This window comes from Heptranchias perlo, chromosome 21, assembly GCF_035084215.1.
Source record: "Heptranchias perlo isolate sHepPer1 chromosome 21, sHepPer1.hap1, whole genome shotgun sequence".
Lineage (NCBI taxonomy): Eukaryota > Metazoa > Chordata > Chondrichthyes > Hexanchiformes > Hexanchidae > Heptranchias > Heptranchias perlo.
The window spans coordinates 22418573-22438532 of NC_090345.1; the positions used below are offsets into that span (position 1 = coordinate 22418573).

At 39.8% G+C, this 19960-nt stretch overlaps 1 protein-coding gene across 2 annotated transcripts; it reads right to left on the reverse strand.

The window, feature by feature from the left end:
• Window positions 1–541: 541 nt before the first annotated feature.
• Window positions 542–19715, reverse strand: nsmce4a (NSE4 homolog A, SMC5-SMC6 complex component). 2 transcript variants are annotated; one of them, XR_010966688.1, is made up of 12 exons: window positions 19404–19715; window positions 17804–17884; window positions 17238–17368; window positions 16109–16254; window positions 15805–15904; window positions 10617–10707; window positions 9431–9525; window positions 8479–8527; window positions 4176–4261; window positions 3512–3597; window positions 2931–3099; window positions 542–771 (listed from the first exon to the last, which is right to left on the reverse strand). XR_010966688.1 is itself a non-coding variant. In XM_068002273.1 (11 exons), exons 1-10 carry the CDS (start codon window positions 19666–19668, stop codon window positions 3535–3537), a joined length of 1107 nt encoding a protein of 368 aa, XP_067858374.1. In that variant the 5' UTR covers window positions 19669–19715; the 3' UTR covers window positions 542–771; window positions 3512–3534. The 2 variants fall into 2 exon arrangements, 1 of the variants encoding a protein (XP_067858374.1); XM_068002273.1 differs by lacking the exon at window positions 2931–3099.
• Between the last annotated feature and the right edge of the window lie 245 nt (window positions 19716–19960).

A 19960-nucleotide genomic window follows, 5' to 3' on the forward strand; every position in this document is an offset into this window, starting at 1 on the left:
CACACATTTAACCATCTAATTTGTTTGTCCCTGTGCCAATTTGCACATGGCTCAGGAAGTAATCCAGAGATCATCTTTGAGGTTCTGCTTTTTAATTTGGACCCGAGCTACTCAAACTCCCTCAGCAGAATCTCATTCCTAGTTCTACTTATGTCGTTGGTTCCTACATGGACCATGACAACTAGATCCTCCCCCTCCAAGTTCTTTTATCCAGCCACGAGGAGATGTCCTTAACCCTGGCACCGGGCAGGCAACGCAGCCTTCGGGACTCTGTCACAGCTGCAGAGAACAGTGTCTATCCCCCTGACTATACTATCCCCTAACACTACCACATTCCTTTTTGCTCCCATTTGAATGGCTTCCTGTACCATGGTGCAATGGTTAATTTGCCCATCCTCCCTGCAGTCTTTGTTCTCATCCACACAGGTAGCAAGTATCTCGTATATACAAAATTATTGCCAAAACATTTAATTCTAACCCTGTATCTCTGCTTAACCTGGCTCATGGAGTCTTTTTATAAAATAACAACAATCAGCAATAAAAAATTTGAACCATTTATTTCCAAAAAATATAAAGCAATTGCACAACTACTTCCAGACAAAAAGTAGCTGTGATTTTCAATTTTCAAAAATAGAACTGAAAAAATACACAAATGAAGACATTAGCAGCTATTACATTGCTGTATGAACTTCATAAGCCATATGTACAAAATAATTCTCATTTCTGCAAGATCATATCTTCCACTTGTTTTCGGGATTTTGTATAAGGCACCTGCAAAAGTAAAAGAAATTGTTACAAGTTTTCATAAAAATAAATGCAAATTACAGAATATTGAAATACATTGACATCAAATTGGGGTATGAAAAATTATGAGGATTGTGGAAGGCTGCAGGACATAGATAGGCTGACAGGCAGATGGACATAAAACAATGTAAAGTACGTATGGGGAAGGGAAGTATACTATAAATTTAAGATTTTAAACAGAGCATAGGGACCTTGGTGTGCAGGTATACATGTCATTAAAAGATGGCGGCACAAATAGATAAGGCCATAAAAAAGATAAACAGGATACTTAGTTCTGTATTCAGAGTAGGGCTGTCGTAATTAAAAAATTAATTGATTAAAAATTTTAATCACATAATTAATTACTGCATCCATCTCATTAAGTTTGTTTTATTACTGATGCTTTTATAAAGATACCTATACCTACAACATCACTAGTGCACCAAGGTAGACTCACTTGTCCTTAGTTTCCATGGCCAATACCACAGAGGATCCATTAGTTAACTGTTGGTTAGCTCAGATTGTACAATGGTTGCAGTGTCAGCTGATCTTGCTGGCAGTGCGATGGTGGTAAGCGCTAATGGAGAGCACGGAGGTGGTCAGATAATGGGGGGGGGGGGGGGCAGTCAGTGTACAAGTGCTTGGGAACTGATGATTTTGGGTCAATTTCCCACCAGAGTGATCCCTGTCTACAGTACATGACCTCGCATTTATAAATCTAGAATCTGGTGCACAATATAAAAATAGCAACATTTTCCTTTGGTAATAAACTGGCTTGTCTACAAATGAAAAATATGATCCTAAAGGACAGGAGAAGCGTCCAGTGTTTTTGCTTCTGCACTAAAATTCTCAACAAGAACGTCCCCAACTGAAAAGCCTGTGACTCAATTTAAATGGACCTTTTGTCATTTGTTCTAGTGTCCTCCACTCCATTCAAACTTGGTGCAGGGCAGGAAAGTTTATGACAAAAATAAAGCAGTGAAGTTGAAGAGTCTGACTGATGCCTCCCCTGGGCTATAGAAAGACTCCTGTTCCTCCAAGCGTTGCGTAGTGACTGAGATCACGGAGAAACGCCTTAATGTTAATCTTGTGCCAAGACCCATGTTGGTGGTGCCAACTGGCAACGTGTGGTCTTGTGCAGTTGGTTGCAACCCAAAAGTAAAATCATCAAGATTCATAAGACTAGTACTCTAACTTCCACGATTAATGCGCATTAAAAATAAATTATTCTCCAAAAAAATGAGTATGTTAATCGCAGAAGTTAACTGAGTAATTGACACCTCTAATTCAGAGGCATCAAATACAAAAGCAAGGATATAATATTAAACTGTACAGGGCCTTGTGTAGAGTTTTGGGCACCCATAATAGGGAAGAATAAAAGCAACAGAAAAGGTGCAATATAGATTACAATGTTTAGGGGTTACAGTTAGAAAGAAAAACTTGAGAAATCAGGGCTTTTTGCGCAAAAACTAAGAAGCCTGCAGGGTTGCCTCATAAAAACACATATCTCCCCTGGGAGAAGGCTGTACCAAGCAAGGTATGAAATTGCTGCAGCACAAATCCTTCAAATCCTTAGCAGCTAAAGCTATTACTCTTGCACCTAACTTGATGTAGCTTGGTTAACCTTTGGCACATTTTTGCTCAATGTAACAATGCAAACAAAGCCCATTACGATTATAGATTGCATTTTGTCCATTTGATCACATATAGCCCAGGGAAGTTACTGTGAGTTCTGAAACAAATCACTGAGACAAAATCACCTTAGCAACAATGTAGTTGTGCTCATGACAGAACCAAGCATCTGTTCAACTTCAGTTCATCAGAATTTATTAAATTTCTTTTTAAAAACAGAAATTGGTAGCCTATTACTGAAATAATTTAAAATGGCTGCTGTTATTTCTTTCTGGGAGATTCTACTGTTATCTTTGTCAAGGAGAGAATGCACAACTTGTCTGGGGGTGGTTTGCCTTTTCTTCACATCTGTCTGTTAGCAATCCCCCATCAGGTCCAGGTTGGTTGGCCAGACACTTCAGGTTTGTGATATCTCTATTGGCAGAACCATCAAAAATAAGTTTTGTTTGCGAGATAGCTGCACATCTGGTCAGAATTATCATCTCCCATTTAAAACAGATGCAGGGTGTTCCTACCAATCAAAATGGTATGAGGGCTATCCCCTTGTGTCTTTTATTTGATTCTCGATTAACAGTTCCTTAACCAGAAACTGGGGATAAATAGGCAAGCTTTCCGCAATTGTTCAGTTCAAATAGTTCCATCACAAGGCGCTGCAGTGAGTCGACTCCATGAGAACACCATGTGCTGAAGTAAAAAAAAAAGCACCTCAAAAGATATTCTGGTTCAAGAACAGACAGCTCTAAAGTAACTACAGTTATTTAGTCTACTAATTTATTCTTGCTTCTGTAGTATTTCACTTCTCAATAACAAATTAGTTTAGCATGAGCTATGTGATCTGTTGGGGTCATGCTTTTGCACCCGTTCAATTAAATCAGGAATGTATGGTGTAATCCTGTACTATTTCCAGTGCATAATCAAATTGTAAAAAGGTTCATTGTACAGCCCACTATCCCAAATGCATGGTCCAGCTTCGATCCATAGGAAGCACAGACCTGCCTATGGAATCTAACTTTTGCAGAGATAACAAATATTAGGAAGTAGTCTGAATTGTACACTTTTTTTCAATAAAAAGTGAAGATTTTAAAAGGCTACATACATTAGATGTATCAAGTAATGTCGTCATTCTCCTTCAGTGGATGCTTTTATCATGGCATCTGTTATTTCAAATGTCTCAATTATTTCCTATAAAATAAAAAATTGCATGTTTGTTAAAAATACAATTTAACAGCTAATATTAATCAGTCACAGAGTAGGAGAATAAGTTTTAAAACTATTATTGGTAAAACATGTATGTAAATCCAATTTGGGGTGAAATAGGCACCTAAACCAAATCATGGACATATCCAACTTGTTCAAATAGCTTTATGAACTGGACATAGCAGAATTTCTGGTTTCCAGGCACAACAAAATGTGCCTGGAATGATTAACATTCACTGCAATGTGCTAAAGAATCCTACTCTCATTTCAATACCACTTTTTCAACATCGTTATTTTTCTCCTGCTGCTCCCAAGCACATGGGCGGTTTGGGGATAGTATTTCACATATTCAAAGCAGCAGTAGGCAGCAGAATCAGTTAAAATAAGTTGTTGGATAACGTACTCACTTAAGACATTCACTTGTCATTGTATGCTGGCATATGGACTGCTTTGAAAAACTGAGCAAAACCATTAGATTATAACAGGATAATTTAGAATAAAGGTTCCCTGAACATAATTTGGTTTAAAGCTTCTAGCAACATGATTTTAGTTACTATACATACCTTCCATTCCTGTTGACTCAAAGAAATAACTGTCTGTTGCCTTTGTTGTTGTGGCCTTTCGTTATCCACACCTTCATTTACTGGCTCTAAAAATAAGATTGCACAAAAGTACAAATTTCCTTTGATAATACATGGATACCCACAAAGTTTTTTTTGCATTTTATATGCATTGACAAATACTGGCTACTAGACAGCACAGTGATTATGTCTGTGACTTAGGTTTGAATCTGTTCAGACCGATTGGATTGAAGTCTACTGCCGATATACTGTCTGCCAACATAATGTGTTAAATGCTTAGGAAGCAGTCTCAACTCAGTCAGAGCAAGATAATCCATAAAATCTCAATGGCTGCAAGCCCACAGAACAAAACTGCTCATAGACAATTAGTAATGAACTATCTCAATTGGAGGCCAAAAGTACAGGTCATGTGAGAAGCAAGAAAAGATTACACTGTTATGATTAGGTTGAGGCTAAGGTTTGTATTGAGGCACGTGCTGAATGACAACTCTACTCTGAAATTTGCCCATTCTGCTGGAACATAGGAAAATAAGAGGACTGGATCAGTTGTTAATCTGGTCCAACAACTTAGACCCCTCAAATGCCCACTCCCGCGCACCATACCCAAATTGAGAACGTTAACATTAGATGACTAAAAACAAGGACATATAAGGTAGCCAAACTTAGTGGGAGGATAGAAGATTGGGAAGTCTTCAAAAGACAGCAAAAAGTAACTAAAGGATTGATTAAGAAAGGGAAGATAGATTATGAAAATAAATTAGCAAAAAATATAAAAACAGATAGCAAGAGTTTCTACAGTTATATAAAAAGAAAAAGGGTGGCTAAGGCAAACGTAGGTCCCTTAGAGGATGAGACCGGGAAATTAATGGTGGGAAACATGGATGGCAAAAATGCTGAACAAATATTTTGTTTCAGTCTTTACGGTAGACGACACTAAGAATATCCCAACACTGGACAAACAGGGGGCTCTGGGGGCAGGGGGGGTGGGGGGGAGGAGGAGCTAAATACGATTAAAATCACTAAGGAATTGGTACTCAGTAAATTAATGGGACTCAAGGCGGATAAATCCCCTAGACCTGATGGCTTCCATCCTAGGGTCTTGGGCGAAGTGGCAGTCGGGATTGTGGATGCTTTGGTAATCATTTTCCAAAATTCTCTGGACTCGGCAAAGGTCCCGGCAGATTGGAAAACTGCTAATGTAACACCGTTATTTAAAAAGGGTAGTAGGCAGAAGGCTGGAAATTATAGACCAGTTAGCTTAACATCTGTGGTGGGTAAAATTTTGGAGTCTATGATTAAGGAGACAGTAGCGGAACATTTGGATAAACATAATTTAATAGGACAAAGTCAGCATGGCTTTACGAAGGGGAAGTCATTTCTGACAAATTTGCTTGAGTTCTTTGAGGACATAACGTACAGGGTGGATAAAGGGGGAACCAGTGGACGTAGTGTATTTAGACTTCCAGAAGGCATTCGACAAGGTGCCACATAAAAGATTATTGCTCAAGATAAAGAATCACTGGATTGGGGGTAATATTCTGGCATGGGTGGAGGATTGGTTATCTAACAGGAAGCAGAGAGTTGGGATAAATGGTTCATTCTCTGACTGGCAACCAGTAGCCAGTGGTGTTCCGCAGGGGTCGGTGCTGGGTCCCCAACTCTTTACAATCTATATTAACGATTTGGAGGAAGGGACCGAGTGTAACATAGCAAAGTTTGCAGATGATACAAAGATGGGAGGGAAAGTAGAGAGTGTGGAGGACATAAAAAACCTACAAGGGGATACAGACAGGCTGGGTGAGTGAGTGGGCGGAGATTTGGCAGATGCAATACAATATTGGAAAATATGAGGTTATGCACTTTGGCAGGAAAAATCAGAGAGCAAGTTATTATCTTAATAGCGAGAAACTGGAAAGTACTGCAGTACAAAGGGATCTGGGGGACCTAGTGCAAGAAAATCAAAAAGTTAGTATGCAGGTGCAGCAGATGATCAAGGCGGCCAACGGAATGTTGGCTTTTATTGCTCGGGGGATAGAATATAAAAACAGGGAGGTATTGCTGCAGTTATATAAAGGTATTGGTGAGACCGCACCTGGAATACTGCATACAGTTTTGGTGTCCATACTTAAGAAAAGACATACTTGCTCTCGAGGCAGTACAAAGGTTCACTCGGTTAATCCCGGGCAGACATATGAGGAGAGGTTGAGTAGATTGGGACTCTACTCATTGGAGTTCAGAAGAATGAGAGGCAATCTTATTGAAACATGTAAGATTGTGAAGGGGCTTGATCGGGTGGATGCGGTAAGGATGTTCCCAAGGATGGGTGAAACTAAAACTAGGGGGCATAATCTTAGAATAAGGGGCTGCTCTTTCAAAACTGAGATGAGGAGAAACTTCTTCACTCTGAGGGTAGTAGGTCTGTGGAATTTGCTGCCCCAGGATGCTGTGGAAGCTACATCATTAAATAAATTTAAAACAGAAATAGACAGTTTCCTAGAAGTAAAGGGAATTTGGGGTTACGGGGAGCAGGCAGGAAATTGGACATGAAGCTGAGTTCGGATCGGTCAAGGCCCTGTGGGTGGCGGAGTGGGCCCAGGGGCTGAGTGGTCGGGTCCTGCTCCTCCTTCTTGTGTTCTTTAGATTTGAGGTTAGGATCAGATCAGCCATGATCTTATTGAATGGCGGAGCAGGCTCGAGGGGCCGATTGGCCTACTCCTGCTCCTATTTCTTATGTTCTTAAAATTATTTTGAGAGTGAAAACTGGCTCAAAAATTAAGAAACAGTCTGAGCAAAAATATATAAATCTGAGCAAAAAGGCAGGCAGGGAACCAGCCCCCAGCTAATGCTTCTGTACAATGGGCCAAATGCAACTTACTGTCCAATTTTCGATTCTTCGCTGTGAACAATGACAGTCTCCACTCAGTGGTTCACAGGATAGTACGAAAATCAGGACCACAGGCTCAAACCAACAGTCTACAACTCTGCAGCACTGTGTATTGAAGTTCCAAAATATTTCAGTGAAACTGCACAATTACATCAAATGGCTTAACACAAAACAAAATATGTTCCTCACCTATGAGCTACATACATCTCATAGAAAAGGAGAAATGGTACACACAAATATGGGCAGCCAGAAACAACTTTCTAACTGGAGTCAGAAACCCAGTCATTTTCCTCCCCGCTGCTGAAGGCACAGTGTCTTGCCAGAGTGTGGTTCTAGAAACACTGACAGCTCTCCAGTACCTTGCCTAGTGGCTATTCTTCACGTGCGAGCCTGGATAGTTAACGTCAGTAGGCTATTTTACTATCAAGGATATCAGAACCAAGCTGGAAAATGTGTAACGATATCAAGATTACTGGTCACCAGGAGCAAGAGTCTCAGCCAATTTTCTCCTCCATAACCCAGATGTAGCACTCCAACTGTTGCCTCCCCTGAGATCAGCTAATACAACGAAGACCAAGAACCAAATTAGGGGCTTCCATGTCTATGGGGCTTAATGATACAGCTGGTGATACTTTTACCCAATAAATCATAAAGGAAGCTACAATTCTAATCTTGTCCAAGATTATTCATGGGGACAGAAGGAACATATTTGACAAAATGGGAGTTATCCACAAGCTGAACAACCAAACACTGATTTGGGAAGGGGAAAGGGGGGGCGGCGAGATGGTGAAGACATGAAGACTGCAACTGTACTCTAAAATATACATAATATATAAATCTAATCATTAAAGTCTATTCAATAAATTGGTCCACTGTGTTTGCAAAAAGGAAGATTTGAGCATTTACTGATATTTCAGCCTCTCCTTATTACAACTTATGCTTCATGTGTCAAAGGCAGCTTGACCACTGGAGAACTGCTACCCAGTGTTACATACTATGATGTTCAAGTCACAGTTAATGATTGATGTTGAAACTCTTGTAATGGCTTTGAAGTATAAAGCAAAGGAAAAAGGAAGGGGCTTACATTTATATAGCGCAGCTCACAGCCCCAGGAATCCCAAAGCACTTGCAGCAGACAATTTGTGCACAGCCAGGTCCCACAAACAGAAATTATAGATTCATGACTAGATAATCTGTTTTAGTAATGTTGGTTGACAGATAAATATTGGTCAGGATACTGGGAGAACGCCCTTGCTCTTCTTCAATTAGTGCCATGGGAATTTTTTTTTTTTTTAAATAAAAGCAAGACAAAAGTCATGATATTCATAGGCCATACATTAGTACCCATTAAGGTAGAGAACACGCATAAAAGAAAGTAGATAAATCTCTGGAGCAGCTTACCAATGATCGGTAGTTTGTCTTGGTCAAGCCCAATGGCAGCAAAACCATCCTGAAAAGACACAGGGTCATTTTAAACAGTAGCTAATAACTTAGGAGTTGGGGCCTGATCTGACTCCAAACATAAAAGACGATAGGCTCTTTGGAACAGAGAGTTTCACATCACAAAGTGCAACTCTAGGGGTCATCAGATCAGATTTAGTAAGTGTACACAAAGTCCTTTGAACCCACTAGGCATTTTTAAAAATTTACTTTGAGTGTCAATGATCCCACCCATGCTCTCTAAACATTTAACCATGGTGGAAGAGAGCTTTAAGCATACATGTAACCACATCTAAATGCATGCACAAAGGACTGCCTAGCTGGAAAGAATGCAAATACAGCATTAGGTCCAGGCAGGAAGTTTCTCAATTAACTTAAAATATTTTTTAATATAAATATGGATCCCTTAGGAACTACAGCACTGGAAAACATCCTATTTTTAATGTTTTGATGAGAGATAGAGGGAGACAGACAATTCCCCAGTCTGTACTGAGTTAGCTGATCTCAGCTGCGGCGGCGGCAGTAGAAACGCTACAATCGGCTTCAGCACTTCTCGGTTAGAGGGAAACAAAAAAAAATGCAAGGGATAGTGATTGAAGCAAAAGCCAGTGACCTCTGTTGAAAGTGCCAATGTGAAGCTATCTAATAAAGGCAGGTCTAGGCCCAGCCTTGACACCTCCACGAATATATAGCCTGTCAATACCATCAAGTGAGGTACTAAAGGATGACCAACATCCATGGGTCTGCACCCCAGCAAGAAGTTTACACATCAGGAGAAAGGAGGGAAAAAAGCATCCCCGTTGCAAAGTAGATTCTTCCCTCTTACACACAATGTTTTGATATATAATTTGGGGAAGCGGCACTTTAGTGCAAATGGTTGCCCTTCAAGTCAATGACTTTATGTAACACTTACCCTCACAATGAAGGAGACATGGAATATGTTCTCCACCGTCCGTGAGTAAGAATGTGGATCAATTACAAAGTCAAAGAAATTGATTGGCGTTTCAGCTGTGAAAGATGATACATTCAGGGAAATAAATATCTTCAAAAATAGTGCCATTATCTCATCAAATCCTAAACCTATAATTTTTTTTTTAATGCCCTTCCTGGTTGAGCTAATGCCATCAGATTGCAATGGAAATCAGCTAAAAAGAAAAGCTGCAAAAGTGCCTTGATCGCTATTATATATTACATGTGCTACTTGATATCTTGTGGCATTGCTCACAACAAAATGGATGAGCTACTGATAAAAAAGTGGGAATGAGGGATGTGACGTGGGTAGGAGTGAATGATGAGGAAGATGAGTGAATTATACATGATTCGATAAAAGTTTTGTGTTGATGTGTGAAAGGTGGTACAAGTAGTATTGATGTGCTACAAGTTTGATATGCTGTACCCATGTGTGAAAATGGGTATGTGGGTCAGAGATCAGACTGCTCAAAGTAGTTGAGAGAAATACCGAAGAAATTGGGATAAAGATGATGGCTGCAGCAACTGGTTCCCACCATAAAGTACCAAAGGCAAAAGGTTGCTCACAGAGTCAGAGTGGGCTTCTTGATGATTGTGGTTGGGATGCAATGTTGTGTTGGCTCATGGTTATTCTGGTGGTGGTGGGAGAAGAATGGAGCTGTGTGTAACATCAGGGGAATCAGACTGCTGGCAGGAAGGAGAGATGGAGAGTCATTCTTGTTAAGCTAGTCGGAATCAGGTGGGAAGAGTGGCCATGTGGCAAAAAATGAGCCAATTAGATTGGAATAAATGACTGATTAAGAGGAGTCAATGGAAAAGAGTGACAAAGTGCAACAGTTACAGGAAGCAAGTTCTGTATGCAAGTCTTAGATTTTGACTAACTATGGAAATGGTTAAGTCCTTTCACTAAAGCTTTAAGGTCATTTAAAGACTATTTATTGTTACTGATGACACTGAAAAATACAATTCACTTTACATCACCCAACAACTTGAAACTCTGCATTGAAAAAACATCCTAAATTTAACTAGTTTTTTTGAAACGTATTGGCAAAGATCACTTCAGAAGTATATCTTTAGTATTAATTTTAAAGAATAGCATCATAGGTCCATGCTGCATGTACCATACTCACGGTCAGCTTTGAAGTACCCCTGCAATAGTCCCAAGATCCTCTCTACTTCCTTTTCAGTGGCTTCTTGGTGAGATTCATCCATTTTCTTCAGCTATTTTTTTTAAAAAAGTAAAGAATTACAGAAGTAGGTTGTTCAAAAATCAACTTACCACTTGCTAAATTAAAAAATGTGGCTAATTACACATACCTAAAGGCAAACACCCCCAGGCAACACAGCTTTAATTTGCTACTCCCATTTTTATTTCTAGCTTTTTTTTAATGCCACTGTGTTCCCCTGTTTTCATTTGACAGGCATGACAGTTCTCAGCAGTGCACTCATTGGGTGAAATTGCCAACTATAGTGTCAACCTGTGGGCAGTTCTGTGCCAAGAACATGAGACTGCCTGACTCATTTCATCTTGAATCCCAAAAGGCAGACAGGAGGCTTTGATCCAGTCAATCTGGCCCAGATTGAAACCAGGTCCCGGAGGTAAAAGTAGTCTGCTAAACCCATTAAACCAATCAATAGCAAATTGATGACAAATCTAATGAATGTTTATACAGATGTAGTCAAAAAAAATTGTCTCCAAGAAAGAACAAAAGAACTTGCATTTATACAAGACCAAACCATCACCTTAATTCTGTTTCCAGATCAGTGCTAAATTTAGTCGATCACTTGACCAATTTTTTTTTAAAGTTCTCAGAAAGGAAAAGAACTTGGTTATATAGCATTTTTCACATCCTCAGAATGTCCTAAACTGCTTCACGGCTAATACATTACTTCTTGAAGTGTGATCACTGTTGTAATGTCGGGAAATGCAGCAATTTGCACACAAGATCCCACAAACAGCAACAATATAAAAGACCAGATATTTACCAGGGAGACGAACAAGGTGGGCATGATATTAGAAGAAGAGATCAAAAAAGATGCAAGGCATTTAAGATAGAAAGGGGAGATAATTGATAAACTAATCAAATTTAGAGGGGACAAAACCCCTGGTCCAGATGGATTGCATCCGCATATATTAAAAGTTATGGAAAAGATAACAGAGGCAATATTACATACATATATATATACATACATACACATACATTTAAATTCATTAGAAAAGGGAATAGTGCCAGAGGACTGGCAGACAGCTGCGATTCCTATATTTAAAAAGGGAGATAGAACTAGTCCAGGGAACTATAGACCAATTAGCTTAACGTCGGTAGTAGAAAAGATAATGGAATTCTTACTCAAAGATGTAATAGAAAAACATCTGGAAACTTAAAATATAATAAAGAATAGTCAGCATGGATTTCAAAAGGGAAAGTCATGCTTGACCAACATTATTGAATTCTTTGAAGAAGTAACAGAAAGGGTAGACAAGGGTAATGCATTTGGATAGATATGGATAATATATTTGGATTTTCAAAAGGCCTTCGATAAGGTATCACATGGAAGACTCATGACTAAGGTCAGAGCATGCGGAGTCAGGGGACAAGTAGCAGAATGGATAGCAAGCTGGTTACAAAACAGGAAAGAGACTAGTGGTTATAGGCAGTTACTCGGACTGGCAAAAGGTGGGAAGTGTGGTTCCACAAGGATCGGTGCTGGGGCCACTGTTGTTCACCATTTACATAAACAATTTGGAATAGAGAATCGAAAGCACAATTTCAAAATTTGCAGATGACACCAAATCGGGAGGTATGGTTAATACCGAGGAGGACTGCGACAAAATACAGGAAGACATTAATAAACTTGCAAAATAGGCGTGTAATTGGCAAATGAATTTCAATACAGATAAGTGTGAGGTATTACATTTTGGCAGGAAGAATAAGGGGGCCACATAGTGCTTGGATAGTAAGAGTCTCAATGGGGCAGAGGAGCAGAGGGATCTCGGGGTACAGATACACAAATCACAAAGTAGTGACGCAGGTTAATAAGCCCATTAAAAAGCAAACCAAGCACCAGGTTTCATTTCTGGAGGGATAGAATTGAAAAGCAGAGAAGCTATGTTAAGCTTGTATAGAACCTTGGTTAGACCACATTTGGAGTACTGTGAACAGTTCTGGTCTCCATATTATGGAAAGGATATAGAGGTGCTGTAGAAAGTGTAAAAAATATTTACTAGGATGATACCAGAACTAAGAGGTTATACCTATCAGGAAAGATTGAGCAGGCTGGGGCTCTTTTCTCTGGAAAAAAGACTGAGTGCGGGATAACCTGATAGAGGTCTTTAAGATTATGAAAAGGTTTGATCGGGTAGATGTTGAGAAGATGTTTCCACTTGTGGGGAGACCAGAACTAGGGGTCATAAATATAAGATAGTCACTAATAAATCCAATAGAGAATTCAGAAAATTTTTTTTTTTTTTAAAACCCAGAGTGGTTAGAATGTGAAACTCGCTACCACAAGAAGTAGTTGAGGCGAGTAGCATTGATGCATGTTAGGGGAAGCTAGATACAGATTAGGGAGAAAGGAATAGAAGGATATGCTGATAGGGTTAGATGAAGTAGGGAGGGAGCATAAACACCAGCATCGACCTGTTGGGCCGAATGGCCTGTTTCTGTGCTGTACATTCTATGTAATTCTATGCAATCTGTTTTAGTGACATTGATTGAGAGATAAACCGTTGGCTAGGTCACCAGGAGAAATTATCTGCTCCTCTTCAAATAGTGCCTTAGGATCTTTAACATCAAACTGAGAGATCGGACGAGGTCACAGTTTAACATCTCATCTGCAAGGCAGCACATCATGCAACACCCCCTTATTACTGCACTGAAGTGTCAGCCTCGAATAGGTGCTGAAGTCTCGAGTGGGGCTTGAAACCACAACCTTCTGACTCCGGGGAAAGAGTGCTACCTCTGAGCCAAGACTGACAGCTTTTAAAGCCCAACCCTAGTTGCCCTGAGGTAGTGGTTGCGGGCCATCTTCTTCAGTAATCGTATTTACAACAGCGTGGCTTATCCCCACTGTGGACTGCAGTCACGTATTGGCCAGATGGGGATGGTAGGTTTCTTTCACTGAAGGACCTTACTCATAATCTGGAAGCCTCACAATGTGGTCATACCAGTATCGCCCACATCCAGAGTACAAATAAAAAGTTAGACTCCCCTGCTCAAAGCACTGATTGTGAAAGTCTGAATAATTCCCAGTTTTTAGTTATTACTTCAGAGTGAATTAGTAACATATTAAAAATACAAAGCTTCCTGTACATTGGTACTCCAACACACTGCCATAGAGTGGTAGGACCCAACCTCACAACTGCAATTGTGGTTGTATATGAAGAGGCAGTATCAAACAAATTGGGTGCTTCTGCACAGTGAGTGGAGGGAAGTAAGTAAAATATGGAAAATGAATGATGGGCAAGTGGACGCATGGCAGGTCCTTAAGCCAAGAAAAAAAAAATTATAATTGTAACAGTTCAGACTTATTCCATGAGCTCAGCATTTATCTGGAAAACAGTTACCAAAATCCCAATTAACAAGTAAAAATATCTGCTATGTATTTTCCAAAGAAGCTGTACAGAGCAGTGGGACACAGATTCTCTTTTGCCATTTCCTTCAATGGCAAATTTCTTACTTCAAGCAGTCATTTTTTGGAGAGGAGGATGAAGAAACCAAATCAAAATTAGCATTGAAAGCAAAACATCTACCAGCTGTCTCAAACAAGTAACGTAGCGTTGTCAGGGTCCCACAGACAGGTAAGTTGCCAGCCTAAGCCAGGGAAATTGGGCAAAACATGGACCAACAGTGCAGGGGTAGAAAAAAAAGCACTCATATTTCCCTAATGAAAGCATGTCCGCTTTCTACAGAAAAGGATTTAAAAAGACAAAAACAATTTTTAAAAAAACTGAAAATGTAAAATAAAAAGTTAGTCACTGTCTGTACATCACTGGCTTGACTCACAAAGGAATCAAGTCTGCAGCACTTAAGTAGAGTGTGTGTCTCATCATGATTTAAAATCACTTATTTAGAAACTGCTTTTCTGCTAATTTCAATTCGCCCCCCATCCTGGCCAATTCACAGTTGGCCCACAGAATAAATCTTTATGTGCAGTCACACACACTGCGATCTTGCACATGCAAAAAAAAAGTCCTTAAAGCTAGTCAAATTTTTTTTTTAAAAACACCAATTACATGAGAGCTCACAATTTTGCCCCTGTTAAATCATGAGAACAAAAGTTTTGATTGCAGTTTTACAAGAAATACAGAATTTTGAGAGCAGAGAGAAGGGCTATAAAGCCGATTCCTGAACGGAGGGCTGCGTTATAAGGAAAGACAGTCTATCCTGGGAATCTTTGGAGAGAAGGAGAATGTGGGGGAACTTAAGAGGTCTTAAGGTTTTCACAGATAGAAAATTTAGATCCAGGAAGTCTGTCTGTCAGATACAGGATGAGGATTGGGGGACAGAGTTTGAAGTTAAGGGTATCAAAAAGAAAACAGAAAGATGAGGTAGCTTTTTTTTTTAATTAGAAAAGGTGATAGAGCTGTGAAGTAGAAAACCATGGCATTTAAAAAACAATGAATGATGAATTCCTATTAGGAAATCAGGCATTTTTTTTTACAATTTGTTCTTGGGACGTTGGCAATGCAAGCAAAGCTACATTTATTGTCCATCCCTGGTTGCTCTGAACAGAGGATGTTGCTACATTACTTCAGAGGGCATTTCAGAGTGAATCTGTAATATGGGATTGGAGTCACATGTAGGCCAGACCAGGTGGGAATGACAGGTTCCCTTCCCTAAAAGGATATTAGCGAACCAGTTGGGTTATTAAAAATGAAAAATCTAGCAGCTTTCAGGGTCAGTGATTGTTTTTTCCTCTGGTGATAGTCCACTGATTACTAAATGTAATGAAATTAAATTTCTCAACTCGGGGCCTCTTGAGTTGCTAGACCAGTAACATAACTACTACACTATCATAACCTAGATGGTTTCTATACAAGACTCTTGGTTCCAGAATCACAGTAAGGAAACTGATGGGAGGTTTGGGTTGTAGGCTTAATGGATTAGTGTTTTTTCATGTCCAAAACATTACTGTTATAACAAAAGCCAGACAACAGAGAACCAAAGTGTACAAATGTGATTGCACTACACAGTATTTCCATATTTGTGCTGGTCAGCATGAAATCCAAGTTTTTTTGGTGTAGAATTAACAGCCTGAACTCACGCTTGAAGTAATGAAATGCAGAACTCCTATAAAGTTGGCATTAAATCAATAAACCTGTGTAGGCATTATTCTTCGTTCTTCCTTAGTTGGGACTCTCTTCTGTCTCTCAATTCTCTGTCGTGGAGCTGGAGGCTCACTCTTGAAAGATCCCAGCCTACACCATAAGATAGACATGGTCAACTTTGGAAAAAGACGACTTGCATTTATATAGCATCTTTCACAACCTCAGGGCATCCCAAAGCACTTTACAGCCAATGAAGTACTTCTGAAGTGTAGTCACTGTTGTAAAGTATTTGGATTGCAGCACTAGAAGTTTAACATTGCTGCAGATAACAGGAGAAAAATGTGTTCAACTTACATATAATGAAAAGCTTGAGCTCTTTTAAAATATTTTTCAGTTTCATTTCCAAGTTTGGTCCAGGCATCTTTAGGAAGCCACCCTGCTGATTCTTCATCATCATCACTCCCTTCAGTTTCCAGTCGGTTCAAACCCATGAATGTTAACTGTACAGAAATAATTTACAACCAACAGTACTGTCATTAAAAACTGCCAAAAGTTCATACAATGGGATCTCTATCAGAATCCGTGGAGCTTGAAAAATTCAGACAACTGATTAACGAGCATTGCTAAGAAATTAAAATATATTTTAACATCTATTTGTATTAATACATAATGCAATCCATCCACCACTTCAGTATTATGATCAACATGCCACACCCACTTAAAAATATTTTGCTTGCATTTAATCTTTGTGTGGCAGTCGAAAAATTATAAACTAATCCATTTTTGGCTATTTAAATATGAAAAGAATTTGGAGCATTGTGATTTATGCATTAAGTCTCATTCCAACTTTTATGAACAAACTTCTGGAGAACACAATCCAGAATCTAATATTTCTCCTCCATAATCTAGAGATGAAATGCATACTAAAGCAGGTGATAACATTGCTCTTCAATTTAAACATAACGCAATGCTATAACCTTATGTATGCTCTGGCAAAAAGTCAGCACAGACTCTTTCTATGCTGTGAACTTCTAGGATTCTAAAGCATCATTACCATATGACCTTTATCTTTGAGAAACAATAGGCAAAGTTACTATTTTTAAAAAAAAATTAAGAATAAAATACTGGAAATTATTAGAAACCAATACTTCTCGATTTCATTCAATCAATCCAATATTTGCTCATAAAAGCCAAAGTCCACCTCTTAACTACCAAACCGCACAACTGTCAAAGCTGTTGTATGGATATGATGATCACAGCTACAATCATCAGTGGCTCTAATCATGGTATTAAGCAAGCTGCTAAACAGTCTTGTACAAAATGAAATAAAGCAGAGTTAAACATAATTCCATCTTGGAAGTTCAGAATGAATTTGAAAACTCTCCAATTTCTTTTTCCAGTTTGATAGTAAACAAGCCTTTGGATGTAACTCATTCCATAGTATTCCTTATATCATAAACTTTTGTATGCAATGAAATCTTACCAGTTCCTCTGCAAAGACTGATGGGTCAAAAACCATCATATCTGTGTGTAACTGATTAGCTTTCTCTTGACCCAGGTTTGTTGCAAGCACTAGAAACTGGGCATCCAGGGCTGCCTCACGTGTCTGTCTGACTGAAAGGTACATAGTAAGGTATAATTTCAGTTTTCTTAGGTCGTTTTAAGTCTTCAACTCACATAGGGTTCCTGTGCAATATAAATCAGCTACTGTGCAATATAAATCAGCTACTGAACAATGTCACCATGAATCTAAGGCGGTGTGTGACAAATACCAAAATGACCACCAAGGAAATCAGGGGTGGAAGAAAAAGTGTACACCGCTGGGCATAGCCTTCATCAGTATAACCAAGGTAAAAACCAGACATCCTTTAGTTATGGCCTACAGTTTTAACTATTGGCTAAACAGGAAAAACTAGCTAAAGTTATATTAGCCGGTTTACTTGGTTTGAGATACATCAAAAATGTCATCCTTGTGATTATTCTAGGATTTCACTGCACTGTAACCTTATCTTTAGAAGATATATTTGAGTATTAATAAAGGGCACTCACCATTGGAAAACAGTTTGTTAGCTTCCTCGAGTGCTTCTGTTAACTTATTACTGTTGGGTCTGATCATGTCCTCCCGATTCTCTGAAACATTGAGGGGGGGGAAAAACAAAAATCAGGGAACCACTTAAAAATTGAATGTTGAGGTCTACTTGTGATTGCAACACTAAAGGAGGTTATGAAGATAGGGAGGGAATGACACCATGGAAGGATGCAAACATGAGAACGAGAATATGAAATTTAAGGCATTGGGGGACCCGACAGGTCTGGATGCATTCAATAGGTATACAATTCATGACACACAGAATAAGCACAGAAATGCAAGCAACAAATTGACATTGTGGAGCAATGGGTTGCCCATGGGAACAAAGCCACAATCAATGAGGTTTGTGTTAGTAGTGGTGGAATGACAGCCTAATTTGCAACTGTGACAGAGTCCTGAATATTATCCCCTTGGCACCAGGGTAAGAATCATAACAGAGCAGGTGGAAAAACCTTTGGAAGGGGAATGAAACAAGCCAGGAGTCCTGGTTCATGTATGTAATAGGAAAGAATAGGACAGACATCTTGCAGTGGGAGTTTAAGGAGTTGGGCTCTAAATTGAGCATCTCAAAGCCAGTAATCACAGGATTACTCCCAGTGTCACAGGCAGAAACAGATTAGATGCATCAATACATAGATACAGTTATATAAAAAAGAGGATTTTAGATTCCTACAACATTGGGCAAAGTTCTGGAGCAAGGAAACTCTGCAGACAAAACAGGCTTCACACAAACCAAACTGGTATCCGCAGCAGGGTAAAAGGGTAGTGGGAGGAGGACTTAAAATAGTGTGGTAGAGAATTTTACTGGTTTTCAGGATCACATTCTATAATAAGATCACAGCTTATCTTCAACCTCAACTCCACTTTCTCACCTGATACCCATATCCCTTGTTCCCTTAGAGTCCAAAAATCTATTGATCTCAGTCTTGAATATACTCAACGACTGAGCATCCACAGCCCTCTAGGGTAGAGAATTCCAAATATTCACAACCCTTTGAGTGAAGAAATTCCTCCTCATCTCAGTTCTAAATGTCCGACCCCTTATCCTAAGACTATGTCCCCTAGTTCTAGGCTCTCCAGCCAAGGGAAACATCCTCTCAGCTTCTACCCAATTGCATCTATTTTTTCACAAAATTTATAAACCAGCAGCCTTACCCATTATTAAGTCTCCTACTAGAAGTTATTTACAAAGCACCATCTTAAGGGTCTGCCCACCCCTTCACCACAAAATTAGCAGACAGCCTACAACGTTGCCCAACATTTGCGGAAATGTGGGAGACTGGGAAGTTAGTTGCCATGGTCACCAAATTGGCCTGTAATATTTAAATTTCGGTCTTGAGTCTCACTACTCATAGTGGACATAGGTAATATTATGATTTAATTTTATGTTTCCTTTGTTTTATGGTTTATATCCTTATTAGTTGTGCCACTCTTTTAAAAAAAAGGGGCACTTTTGTTTGATGACACTGGACCAACCCAGGGTCTCTTTATTGGTGAGTTGGATAAAGGCAGGAGTGAGTCCCGCTCTTATATACAACCGCTCCGGCCCCGCTCACTCACGCTGGACACTGTTGATAAGCTCCCGGTACTGGTGCCTCAGCAACCTCCGACTGTTCGGGTCATCATCCCGGGCCCCATATGCAATAATGCCGTCGCCCAGGTCCTCGTCCTCAGTCATGGTACAATCCGAAACGGCCGAGTTTCTCCTACCGCGCGGCATCTGTGCCGCCGCTCCCGCCGCCATCCCGTTCGAGGTGCTCGGGGCCGAGCGGTGAGAGCCAACGCTCGGGTATGAGACTCGAACCCGACCTTTACTCTCCGACATCGCCTTCCCCAGCCGCCCGAGCGCGCACCGCCCTTTGTTTTACGTCGTCTCTTAACTTAGACGCGCTGACGTCATTAACGCGCACCGGAAGTGTGAGCTTTTCCACTTCATTATTGCACTTGTCGTCATCTCCAATTCAGCCCAGAGGAGGTGGTGATGAGCTGCTGTCATTTGATGATGAAAGATCCATGTTTGAATTGTTGACCTGTCTGTTCTTTTTCGACAGATGCCTTTTCTTAATAAAATCACTGGTTGCCCCCCAGTGTCATCAAACAAAAAACCTAACAAAAGT

Coding starts and splice junctions, on each gene's coding strand:
- nsmce4a (XM_068002273.1), bottom strand. CDS start 19,668: ATGTCGGAGAGTAAAGGTCGGGTTCGAGTCTCATACCCGAGCGTTGGC. Junction 17,369..17,803: donor TAACAAACTGTTTTCCAATG/GTGAGTGCCCTT, acceptor TGTACCTTTCAG/TCAGACAGACACGTGAGGCA. Junction 4,262..8,478: donor AGACAAACTACCGATCATTG/GTAAGCTGCTCC, acceptor TCTTATTTTTAG/AGCCAGTAAATGAAGGTGTG.